The sequence below is a fragment of the Stegodyphus dumicola genome, chromosome 2, assembly GCF_044657685.1.
Source record: "Stegodyphus dumicola isolate Sdum_Otavi_A_Nest chromosome 2, ASM4465768v1".
Lineage (NCBI taxonomy): Eukaryota > Metazoa > Arthropoda > Arachnida > Araneae > Eresidae > Stegodyphus > Stegodyphus dumicola.
Window position 1 is genome coordinate 168,401,830 of NC_140769.1, and position 13,691 is coordinate 168,415,520.

At 32.1% G+C, this 13,691-nt stretch overlaps 1 protein-coding gene across 3 annotated transcripts in view; it reads right to left on the reverse strand.

Moving 5' to 3' along the window:
• LOC118205115 (caprin-1-like) overlaps nucleotides 1–13,691 on the reverse strand; it is a 55,997-nt gene that overhangs the window by 11,592 nt on the left and 30,714 nt on the right. For 2 of the 3 annotated variants that reach the window (XM_035377411.2, XM_035377409.2), the window contains exons 7-8: nucleotides 11,402–11,576; nucleotides 5,980–6,491 (exon numbers count right to left, since the gene is read on the reverse strand). In XM_035377411.2, the coding sequence (XP_035233302.1) occupies nucleotides 5,980–6,491; nucleotides 11,402–11,576 (687 nt within the window). The remainder of the gene's footprint in view (nucleotides 1–5,979; nucleotides 6,492–11,401; nucleotides 11,577–13,691) is intronic. The other variant, XM_035377410.2, reaches the window with a different exon arrangement.

The following is a 13,691-nucleotide window of genomic DNA, read 5'->3' on the forward strand; positions in this document are numbered from 1 at the left end:
TTTTAAGTTTTGTGTACTTATTTATTAATGACATACAAAATGTACAAAATGATAAATAGCAACTATGCACTTGTGCTTGCTATACTTTCAAGCTGTAAGAATCCTGAAGTTAGTAACTGTATCAAAATAAACAATCATTCAAATTTTATACTTCAAACAAATATCTCTTTGTAAAAGTCTGTTAATTTTTAAGCATCAAAATTTAGATCCAGTGTAGTAAACATCATTGAATGTGATCAAAGTTAATGTAATTCAGATATTGTTATCAAATTGCTGAATTCCTGCCCATTTGTACATTCGAACATGGAAAATACATCACTTATTGTGATCAACAATTTGGTTAATATTATCAAAATAATATCGAAAAAACATTTTACTGAAGTAAAGTTACCAAATAAGGTCAAACCGGATTATAATAATTAAATTGTTAAGTGTCAGAACTAATTTGCCAAGTAAGCGGTTATGTCACCAAACAGCTTGGTTCCGATTTTAGTCAACGATTTAAAATTTAAAAAAAAGGCAACCTCAGTTTGGCTTAGATTTTGAATAACTCTATCGATTTTGTGGATGATAACAAATAGATCCATCTTCTCCAGGAGCAAAAATAATTTGCAGAATTCCCCCCCCCTCTTTAAAAAAATTGCCTCAAAACATCAATGCCAAGCTAAAGTAGTATTTTTGACCATTTTAATTTAATTTGCCTACATTGGCACATTCTCTTCCTATAAATGGGTGATGCCCTCCAAGTATTAACCCTTTGCACTCAGGTGGTGAGACCTGACTCAAGAGGTGATTCTCGGTCACCACTTAATTTGATGCGATAACTTGAGAGGTGATTCTCGATCACCACTAGATTTAATGCGATAATTTGGGTGGTAATGATATTTATTTAGGTTTGGTTTGAGCGATATCACTTCATGACTGTATTCAACAATACATAAGTATAAAATAACTGCCAATCTTAAATAGGTTTTTCAGATTTATTGTTATATGCGTCTTCAACATTAGTTCAAACTCGACATTCAAGGTAACAGGAAAAGTATTTTCAAAGTTACGGAGCTCAATAAGCATGGAATATGATGAAGAAATCACTTTAAGTGAAAATGAATTCTATTTTTCGCTGATGAAGAATAAAATTACATATATGAATAGACTACTTGACGAGAGAGAGAAGGAAAGCAGTGATGAAGATAGCAATGAAGTAAAAGGTGTAAGAAGGCGAAATTTCGATGTAATAAAATAGTGAAAATGAAAGCAACGATTCAGCAGAAAAGAAAGAACATTCAGAATGGATAATGTGCACAGAAATTGAAGAAATAATGTAGAGCAGGGCTTAATTTCTAAGATTAGAAGAGCCGGAGCCCTATGGAAGACAGTCAGCAAAGAGGAACAAGAGTAAATAAATAAATAAAATGACTATTAAACTCATTAATAATTTTAAAATTAAATAGTTAATTATTATCAAATTAATAATGATTATAAATTGTTATTTAATCAATAATTATTAGATAATTAATTATTATTTATTGAAATAATTAAAGATTGAAGTAAATAAATAGTTAAAATTAAATAAAATGTAAAGAGATAAATTGAAATTTAATAAGCAATTTTTAATATAATTTTATTGTTAAAATAAAATTTTCGAAATAAAATTTCTACTGAAATTGTTATTCAGTTATATAAAAGAAGTGCCGCAGCCTTCTTATTCAGGGCTCCGGTGCGTTCCAACTAGAATTATAATTTATTACAAAAACTAAGAAGCACTGGAGCCGAGATCCGGTGGGCTCCAGCCCAATTTAAGCTCTGATCGTAGGGGGGGGGGAGAACTTCTTTTATCATCACAAAAATTAAATATACTTACAGCTGATAAAAATTTCAGGGCGAAACAGAATGAGGGTATGAACGGGTGGAAACAAAAAATGAGGGGAATCTTGGTGTGAGAGAACGTTCTTTTTGACCACGGCTCTCTGTTGATATAATTATAGCCATCAAGCAGATGGGTGTCAAGGGTAAATGAGTCTTGAATCGAACTCCTAAATGTAAAGTTGCTGATTACGCTTCCCCCCCCCCATTAGTGGATACTGTGGGAGGACGATGTTATAGGACATGTTTGAGCAGTTTTATCTCAGTTTATCACTCTTATTGTATTCGCTGTCACTTAACACACATTTCAGAACACAAACTTTCCTTCCTGCCAGGATAACTAACTGTAAGCATCGATAACAATACGCTAGATACAATGGCATGGTGAGAAATTTAGGCGTTCCTAAACAAACTCACCCAAATTTATTACTTTCCTTAAAGGGAAAGTGTTCCTCATGTGAGTGAGGGGACTTTACTTGAACGTCTCATGTTCTCATGAGTTTGTATTTCTAGGGAAACAGAGTATTGCAAAGTCTGCTTATTGTTAAACTAAAACGTTGGGAATTCTAAATTTTTTTCCCTTTAAATTGTGGTTCAATTTTATAAAAAGAAGTACCGGAGCTCATCTTATTTAGGGCTCCGGTGTTCTCCAGCTAGAATTGTAATTTATCTTAAAAATTTAGAAGTACTGGAGCCGGGCTCAGGTGCAATTTAAGCACTGATGTAGAGAATACCATTTGTATCCCGCAAAATAACCACAAGATTGCAAGTATCTTCAGACATAAAAGAACTATTATATTTCTTGCAATTGTGTGTGAATTAACTTTAAATTAGTTGTAAGAAATTTATTTAATATGCGAACACCATCTTAAGTTGCTGATTCGTCCAAGTGAAAAAGGCCTAAGTGCAAAGGGTTAAGATTACAGGTCAGTCAAACAATTTCCAAAATTCTAATGAAGTATCACATTAAAGACATTATGAATAGAACATAAACAAATTTTTTGCATTTCCTTAGCTAAAATTTTGTGAAAGTACTTATTTATATGTTTCTCCCTGGTTTTATATTAAACTAGTTAAATTCCATTACTTTTTCGAAGGATATTTTTCTCATCGTTTAATGTTATTAAAATACCCATGGACAAAACTGATCACATTAAGTGGTGCCTACTGTAGTTTATTAGGTATTTCAAACAAGCACTTTTGCATATATAAAAGTCACCCAAATGAAAGTGGGACTGTGGTTCTAGCAGCATTATTCCATACAGTAGAACTTCCAGAGGTGTGCAGTGTTAATGACAGTGAGTCACTGTGTGATGCAGAAGCCATATAACGAGTAATGCCATATTGATTTTCCTAGCTAAGCACTTGGTAATCCAATTTTTGGTCATAACAGAACCAATATTTACAGTCAAATGAAGACTTGTACAGTTTCCCAATGGTACACTGATCTTAATTATGGATATATGAATACATCTAACATGCTATGATCAGATCAAACACACTTAATCATAACTAAGGAATCAACTGCAACAATGAACTCCCTTGCAAAGAAGAATCGTTGAATAACTGCCCAGAAGACTGCAGTCAGGTTGTCACTAAACCTCCATCTAAACAAGGAGACAATACCTCAGAACAAGCCTCGATCATAGATATATTGCCTGACAGCATTTCGTCTACGCAGGGAGATTTTGTATCTAAGTTGCTCTGAATTACTAAGCCAATCAGAGCAGTCAAAGCAGATGATGTGATTTATATCCAATAACAGACAAGACCACTATCGATCTCACAACATAATAATTTGCAAAGCTTCCAATTCCTTTATTTTTCAAGGCTTAATTTTTTAAACAAGTTGTAATTTTAATAAAAATCATAATAAATACAAGGCTTAATAGCAGACAGAAAGTAACAGTGAATAAAAATGTCGGTGAAAAATGCAAAATAGAAACTGTAAAAGAGCTAAATTATTTGAAATCAGTTGCCACTGATAGTCAATTTTCTGCCATGTTATTCATAAAGCCTTTAAAAAACTTTATCTTTCCATCTTACAGTATACTGCTGCTTAAAACAACATTAATAACCTTGTCTTCTTCCATTTCATCCTTCTATCAGTTATAAAATTTCATGAATTCTCCAGAAGTTCAAGGTCATTTTCTCATTATTAGTAAAATCAATTGATTCTTGATGTTTCCACTTCTGGCTTTAATTCTAGGGGAATTTATAACATATCTTGTCTATATAGTTTGAGATTAATGGGCCAAACTAAAACAGCATTAAAACTTTGCATCAAGGAACATGTATCGCATGTCCAAAAAAGAAGATATACACAAATCTTCAAAAGTTCATCATAGTTGGATATTACATCACATCATTAACTTTGGATCTGAAAAATTATCCAAAACTTCTTCACTTGGTGAATTGGGTTTTATTGAAGCTTTTCACTTCACAATAATTTATCTTGTTTAGTTAATGACTTTAGTTCCAATCTAGCTCTTCCTAACACTTAAATTCCTATTAATTTTTCCCATTTTGTTACTATTTCTGTGGACAGTGCTACCTTCTTACTCATTTTACTATTTTGCTTTTCTGGTATAAATAAATCTCCCTTCCTTCTCCTGATGATGAAGGACCTACACCTGTTGCCCTAGACATTGATAGAGTCACAGTTAAAACATACAACAAACAGAAGTTTGCTTTTGCCTAAGTTTAATCTTACAATATATTCAACATATAGCACCAAAATGGCTCATTACTATAAATGGTTTCCCTTTATAAAAAAGAAATAATTCTGAGGAAATATCACAATTCTCAGAATTTTCTTGCTATGCTTCAGAGAAAAAGCATAATTTTCTTTCCCATTACAAAATTGTACATTTAAATCAAACTTAAGTGAAGCTCCTTAGTAAAATGATAACATTATTTCAAATGAAAAATTTGGGGGTATGAAAATTTAAATATAACAACAAAAAATAAATAATCAAAAACCTAAATGATATCTTGCCATATTTGCAAAATGCAGCATTTTTATGATAATAACTGTCAAGTGAACTCTAAAATTTGTTTCTTTTTTATGTTGAACACAAAATTCTTTTAAAACAATTTTTAATGGTACATATTCTGTATATATCTTTTAAGATTATTTATTGTATTCAATATATTTTTATATTATATAAATCTATATAGATTTTAAGTCAAAATGTTTTGATACTCCCTAACATATCAGATAAAAAAATCATTAAAAACAAATCTAAAACTAATACATGAAATTCAACTGAAGTCAAATTTATGGATTTAATTAGTAATCTATCACATTAAAGCCTGAAGTCGGATGAGGAACAATATTTTCTACACTTATTATTTCTTTTATTCTCATAAAGTGTTTTTTTCATAGCATTTAGTTACTTGAAAGGAAAATTATCTTCTAATTACTAATATAATCTTCTAATAACACTAATTTATATTATATATCACAATAAGTGAGAGTCACCTTTAGTAAAGAACATTTTTATTAGTGAAATAACTTAATCACAACAGAAGCAATTTTTAAAATTTATGTAATTTTAAGCTTAATAAATATACTGCTTTCATATTTTTTGTTCTTTAATTGGCCTAAAATAAATTTGTGCAATGCATGTGATTAGCTCATTAATTAAAAAAAACTATTTTGAAAAATATAATTACTCTAACTTACAACTACTTTCATAAAAATTACCAAAATAAATGAATGTGAAATATATATATATATATATACATAAAGATATTAAAAAATATTCAAACTTCTAAACTGGAATGATACCAAAACTAACAGAGCTGAAATCATAGATTGATCGAGGTGTACAAAATGAGGAGGAAACTAACATAAATACAATAGCAACTCATCTACAAAGACTAATTCTACACAGAATTATATGCTAAGTAATTAAACACAAAGAGGTAAATGACTAATTATATATATATATATATATATATATATATATATATTGTTTCAATATATATGAGAAAACTGAAAATTTTTATCCACATTAAAACTTTAGAATTTATATTACTGGTTTATATAACAAAATTTTACTGCTATTTTTAATAACTTATTTAATAAAAAAAACTAAAAATCATCCTCACATTCATTTTTAGGCAAAGCGAATAGATGTTCGCCTGTTGAGAGAGTGCTGACGCAAGTCCACTCACCGAAGTGTGTGTTGGTGTCATCGGTAAAGTATTAGGATTTGACGCCATGGATGACACAGTGCTTCTAGGAGGCAAAGGCTGTACAACTATATTTGATGGTAGAACATGCTGTGGTGGAATTCCATGAGACAGAGTCACGGGAACATAGTTCTGAGACACTGCAGCAGCCATCATTGGATGGATTGCTGACGAAAAACTTTGATTAGTATATGTTTGAGTAGGTATAGGACGAGCAGGATCAAAATCAATAGCCTGGCTCGTTGGCTGCATTGGAACAGAGGCTGGAATATTCTGTGCAACTTGCTGCGGCTGTAAAGATGCTGAGTTAGGCAGTACTAAGTTTCCAGTTCCAGGAGGTGGGTGACTGGACATTGCTGCTGCTTCTTCACTAGGCCTTCTTGTGCGATGTTGAGATGTCAGGCCAGAAGATGTTATTGGCTGAGATGCTATTGAAAGTCGTATGAGAATATATTTTCATAATTTATTCAATACAAAAACGTTCGTACTTTAGAAAAATATAGGATTAATGCTAAATGGTACATAATAAATATTACAGAAATTTAATCTGTGTATAATTTTACTGGCAGTATTGGGAGTACAAATGCCGTGTATATAGATATATATATACTCATAAATAATTTGAAAATTTTAAGGAAAAAAATCAAACATCAGAGTACAGGTCGACTTATATGCAGAACCTAAAAAAAGATGGGCTGATGTAGGCATTCATGAAATCTCTCTCATTGCCTTCTGTAAAAATAAAATGGATCAGAAGAATTAGAAACTTGGGTGGGTTGCAAAAATTCTGCAGGGAGACGAATAGCCTGCCATTCTGCAGGGAGACGAATAAACCATTTTTGAGCAAGTTCCTCTCAGATCATCTATGCATGTTGCTTGAAGACAGAGGATAACTGGAAGGCTCATTTCCACTGGACATTATTATGGCACATTAACACTTGTTTTAGTGAATGATGGATTCTCTCAAGTAATCCATTAGCTGCAGAGTGGTATGGAGAAGTCCGACTTGGGTAAACACCAAGAATAACAACCTTGCATTTGGTGTACATATATTAAAACACTCAATTGATTTCGAGGGCAGCTTAAGGTCTCTCCTCATCAGAAGAACAAAATTACTAGAAAGGGGAAAAAGAAGAAAAATAAAGCATTGGCAAAGGAGTCTCAGAAACAGGGTCATTCGAGGTTCAGACTTGGTGCGTGAAGCTGCAGTTGCCCCCTCGCTCCCTATTTTTTGACTTCCTTGATTTGTTTGCGTTTTAGTCTCTGTGTTATATGTTTGATCAGATAGCCTGGCTCAGTAAAAGTAGGCGGCCAGTGTAAATCCGATTTAAAATCCCGTTACTACCACGTGTGTGCTGATAACGACCAAGTGTTTCCGAGACTCCTTTGCCAATGCTTTACTTTCCTTCTTTTTCCCCTTTCTAGTAATTTCGTTCTCCTGATGAGGAGGGACTTTTAGCTGCCCTCGAAATCGATTGTTTTAATATATGTATACCAAATACAAGGTTGTTATTGCGATTTTAATTGTCACATTGGCGTGTTTCTTTTCTATTCTAAACACCAAGAATTTAATTAAGAGTAGTGAAAATGCATGACTCGAATTATCAGCCTTGATCGGTACTTATGGTAGTGGGAGCAATTCAATGTGTAAAAAATGCCTGAGCAACAGTTTTTACTGAAATATCTTTGATTGATATTGCTTTTGGCCAAAAGGAGAATCGGTCGATGAGGCTTACAAGGAGTATCCTTTTGAAGGTGGCAAGGGCCTGACTATGTCCAAATGCACATGCCCAAAATGTTGACTGGGTACAGTGAAGGGCTACAATGAACTGTGAGCATACCGTATGACTAGCAGTCGATGCAAAGAGATTCCAAGCAACACAGTCTTTTGACACAGAAGGCCACACAAAATAAAAGAGAATGAGACTTTTTGGTGACCATATGCCTGTATAGTCCATGGAAAGAAGTAAACACAGCCTTTTGAAACTGGTTCAAAACAAAAAGACAGATCTTGTCTCCACTTACATCACAGTATATATTTAACCAGGGGAAAGTTCCATCTTTTGTAGTTTTAATGATCTACTTTCTGTAGGCAGTAACTGACTCAGTTCAGAATCATTCTGTTGAGACTGAGCAATCTGTACAAAGCTTGTTATATCTAGCTTACTGATAGCAGAGCTGTCCATTACAATGCAACTTGCCATGACATTTTCTGGTCCAGGAATGTGTAGCATATCGGTACTGAATTGGGCAATATAATTCATATATCTTATCTGCGTGGGGGAAGCAGAATCTGAATTTTTTGTAAATAAAAATATTAAAGGGCGATGATCTGTGTATATTGTAAAATGTTGTCCCTTGAGATTATGTTGAAAATACAGTGCGACAGATAGTGAGTAATTTTCTATCATATGTGTTTTACTTAGTTTCAGCTAGAGTCAGTTTTCGAGGGGGGGAGGGAGCTAGTGGTTGACAATGTTTATCGCGTAGCGAGTGCAAAGCAGCTCCAATACCCACATCTGAGACATCAACCATTAATGACAGCCGCTGAGCAGGGACATGGTAGCCAAGTGGCACTGCATTTGCCAGATCAGTTCTACATTTTTCAAAGGCCATACTTGTTTCTGCTGTCCAAAGAATAGGATGTTTATCATTTTTCTTAGAATCTTTCAAAAGCACATGAAGTGGCACTTGGGTAGTTGTTGCTTTAGACAAAAACAGCCAATAAAAATTCAACATTGCCAAAAATCTCTTTAGTTCAGACATTGTTACAGGTTTAGGGAAGTTATAAATGATTGCAATTTTTTCAGGAGGTGGCCAAATACCAGAAGGGATAATTAAACAACCACGAAATGATAACAATGACATTTCAAGAACACATTTAGCAGGATTCAATTTATATTTCTTTAGTCTGTCAAAAATTTTAAAAAGTGGTTTTCATCCACTGAAGCCACAAGTTGATCATAGAAGTAAGGAATACAAAAATCTAAACCAGAAAATACTTGATGAATAAATCTTTGGAATGTTTGAACCGCATTTTAATACCCAAACAGCATTTTAAAAAACTCAAATAATCCAAATGGGATGATTACAGCTGTTTTGGGCATATCCTCTGGATTAACAGGGATTTGATGGTATGCCCTAGCCAAATCGATTGTTGAGAAAATATTTTTCAAAAAATATCAGTGCACAATCTTGAATATGCAGTACAGGACATCAGCCGGGAAAATAGGACATCATATTTTCCAGTAGCGGGAGGTTTTAAAATGATATCCCCAACAGAATTAAGTACCAGAGTCTACAGCAGCACGTTTAAATTTTGTTAAATCTGAAGTTATGTCAGAAAGCGAAAACTGCAACTCCAATCTGACAAACCATAAGGCAGAGCTTCTTTTCCAAAAAGACGATGATTTTATGGAAACATGCGACTCATGTGTAGCTGCTGCACTTTCAGTCGCATAATAAAAATTCATCAGCAGAATTTTCATGAAATCATAAAATATCCACTACATAAAAGAATACTGTACACATTGATAAGGAAGGAAAAATCAACTCCCAAGAACCAGTCCTACCTGCACTACGAAACACACGACAACCTGGGGAAAAATTATCCAATATCATCATCAACACATTAAGTAATAAATACTTTCATTAAACTATTCCTGATTTATAGCTCCACAATGGAATCATTTGCAGATATTGCTGCCATGGAATCTCAATATTCAGCTTCTTCGAGCACTTCACTCTGGTCCAGCATAACTGGAGCATTCTTCTTGGATCACCAAATATGGCAATGGTTTAATGCCACAATACTCCAAACTTGTCAGAAGGTTCATTAAAAGGAAAGCCAAAGACTAGTAAAGCATAAAATTAACTTTATTTAAAATTAAAAGGTAAAATATGAAATTGAAATACATGATGATAAGCTGACTCCAAATGTCAACTAAGAACAAGCAGGAACAGTGAAGTACAAGTGCAAGCGAGTCTCTCGGCAAAAAGTTTAAGTCTTTATATTCACATTATAATTAGTGCACACAGGTAAAGCGCAGCAAACATGGATACTGCATGCAAATGTTAAAAATATGAATATGCTCGTTGGAATCCAAATACTCCACACAACAGCATATCCGTCAGGTGTTCTTGCTCATGGCCAGAAAAATGGTTGGATGGATTTAACCATTTTTCTGGCCACGAGCAACTGGTTAAACCAGTTGCCTTAAACATTAACTGGTTTTTAAATGTGTATGGTGCAAAAAAAAAAAAAAAAAGTGTACTTTTGGGGGAACCTTCCCTTTCGGTTTGGGATATGTTTCAACCACATTGTTCAGAAGTGGTAAAAAAGCATGCAGGAAGTTCAAAAATTAAACTTTCTGTTATTCTAGGAGGGCTGAGATCCATTTTACAAGCACTGGATATACACTATTATATAACTGGATGTCAGCATAAGTAAGCCATTCAAGGTCAATATGTGTAAGTATTCGTCCGAATGCATACAATCTGATTTGCCTACTAAAACCAAAGGTAAGAATATTAGAAGACTGAGCCTAACTTTAATTGCACAATGGGTGAAAGACACTTGGACATGATTCCAGCTAAATTATAATCAAATCACTCAGAAAGTGTTGCATTTCCAATAACTTGGATGGCCCAGAAGATGATGCAATCTATCCAAGTGACGATAATGAGACTAGCTACCGATGAATCAAGTTATGAAATTTATGATGACTCGCGAACGACTGAAAAAGAATTTCAGAGTTTATGTGGTAATTCTGACTCTGAATCAGAATTTGAATAAAATTCTTCGAAAATTTTGTTTATATTTAAAAATTGAATCATGGACTAAAATCGAAATAAAAAAAAATTGCTAAATCGCAGATGAAATTTTATTAAGAACATCAGCATGCTGTTGTATCGGCGTCACTTATGAGAGAAGTTTGTTTATCTGAAATTTTTTCTAGAACATGGGGGCGGGGCAGAGGCAACTTACATATGGATATACGGTAAGTCTCCGCTGTTTGACAAAAAATGGCACTCCAGTTAGTTATGGTTAAAATTGTCTAATGTTAAACACCATATCATTAGGCTGGACATCTGCTAACAATATAACCTTGAAATATTAACAATTCTGCTACAGGAAAAAATCTGTTGCAGCAGCAGCAATTAATGTATATAATTAAATAAATGTATTAAAACTATTTTCTTATAAGACAGAATACTGCATACTTTTAATTTAAAAAAAAAATATTCCTTACAAAGAGGACAAAAATAAAATGTATTAAACTATTTTCTTATAAAACAGAATACTGTATACTTTTGACTTCAAAAAAATATTCCTTACAATTAATTTCTATTTGCGACTCTTGCAAAAAATTTAAATTGCCTTGCACAGATAAAACTTCTTGAATAGGATGATTCTGCTCAGTATATAAGGACGAACTTTCTATTTGGTAATATGACCTTTCAGTAGGGGCAGTTGGTAATCCACTTTGTTGAGGCAACACAGAATCTTCAACCTAAATATTAAATACAGAGGACAAAACTCGAAATTTAAAAAATAAATTATAAACTGTAATATTCATAACTGTATGTTAATTTAAATACTACAGGAAACAAATTTATAACCTTTATTATATATATTTTATAATTACAAAAATTTAAAATATATATATATATATATATAAACATGCTTAGTATTTTTGCATATTAAGCCACTGAAAAATTATCAGTAAAAACACAAAGTAAGAAATTTTAGAAGTAATATTTCACCAAGACCAAAATTGAAATTCATAGTTAATAAATTTCAAATAATCCTATAAATGCAAAGAATTTAAAAAAAGTTAAAACCAAAACTTTAGCAATATCCCAATTAAAAAAATTAATTAAATGAAAAACAGAACATAACAGAAAAGGAATCCAATCAACATTAATGTCACTTTGTCAAGGGGGAGGAGCACTGAAATAAATTGAAATCTCTCTTCTACAAAAATCCTTGCTTTTCTGTATCCAGAATTAGCTGATGAACCATTTCAATGTATTTTAATTAAAATAGTTCATGCGAAAATTCTGGCACTTCCCCAAAGCAAGGAAGAAACAAAGTAAATTCTAATTAGAATAAAGCGATTAAATAATAAATCGCTTTATTCTAATTAGAATTTACTTTGTTGAGAAATGAATTGCTTTTTTATTCAAAGAATTGAAACCGAAAGTGAAAAAATACCTCAGTGAAAAATATAAATCAAAATTTTACTTTTAAACATACACCACATAATCCAAAGAATATAAACTTTTAGAGAAATTATAGAACTTAGGTAAAAAGAGTTAAATTAAAACACACAAACAATAATTAAAAACTTTGAGCACTTTCATTAGACCTCAATCGAAATTAGGAATATCGCAACCGTAATGAGTACAGGCTTGCCATTTTGGCTTCATTGGTGAAACTAAAAATCCTTGACGAGAAAGTAATCACTCAAAAGGCTAAAATTTGGAACAAAAGATGGAATTTTGAAAACAAAAGGAAAACTTTTAAATACTTCATTGATGTTCTTTATTCCCAGTTTTGTTTTAAAAGAGTCAGAATTTACTTTAATTTCATTCAATTAATAAAGTAATCTTTTTCTTTGTCAAAAAAAATTTTCATTGAAGTATTTAAAGGTATTTAATTTCGCATCCCTGTAAATCTCCAAACTACTTACAAATTTAATCATTTTGTCTTCATACTGTTCATGTACACTAAATATCTTTTTTTTTTTTGCATTTGCTTTCATTCACGGTGTTACAATTTTAATGGCCAGCATTGTATCATATGGAAGGAAATACTTGTTTGCAGGAATGGGTTGTTTGAAAAGGCAACAAAAATTTAATAGCTTTATTCGAAATGCATTAAAAAAAAAATCCCCCCCCCAGTTCAGGCAAATTTAACTTTTTTTTTTTTTAAATCTTCATTTAGAGCTCGATCACAGGAAATTTCTATCAACTGTTCTTTTTCTTCACAAGATAAAATTTCAGGCACATTTGAACAAAACTGATTTCTAATTCAATTTTCTTTTTCATAGTCCTTGGGGAATTACACGTTCAAATTATTTATCAAATAAAAACAGATTTTTAATGTTGGCTGCTAATTCTTCTTTTATTTTCAAATTATTTTTGGTAAAAATATTATTATCCAATTCTTCAATTATTAGCTCCTTTTTTTTTATCATTGCATTTATTTTATCTCTAAAACAAAACAAATTAACAGTTTGTCCTTGTAATCCTAAATTTTGTTCATTTAACTTTCCAAAATTATCAGCTAAAAATATGCTCAACGTACCCAACCATAATTCTCTAAATAAACATTTTTCCAATTCAAAGATTTTGAAACATAAAGGAAAATTTGAATTTCTGACCGTAGTTCAAAAAGACTATTTAAAACTTTGCCTCTGGATAAACCACCTTACTTTGGAATGCAACAAAAGCATCTCATGTTCACTGTCCATCTCCTGGCATAAAATCATAAATATTCTTTAATTTAAAGCTCAGCTTTTAATAAAAATTAAGAGCTTTCACAGCTTTATTCAAAACAAGTTTCAGGTTTTCGGAGATTGTTTTGGCTACTAAAGCTTCATGATGAAATGGAGAGCAGCGAG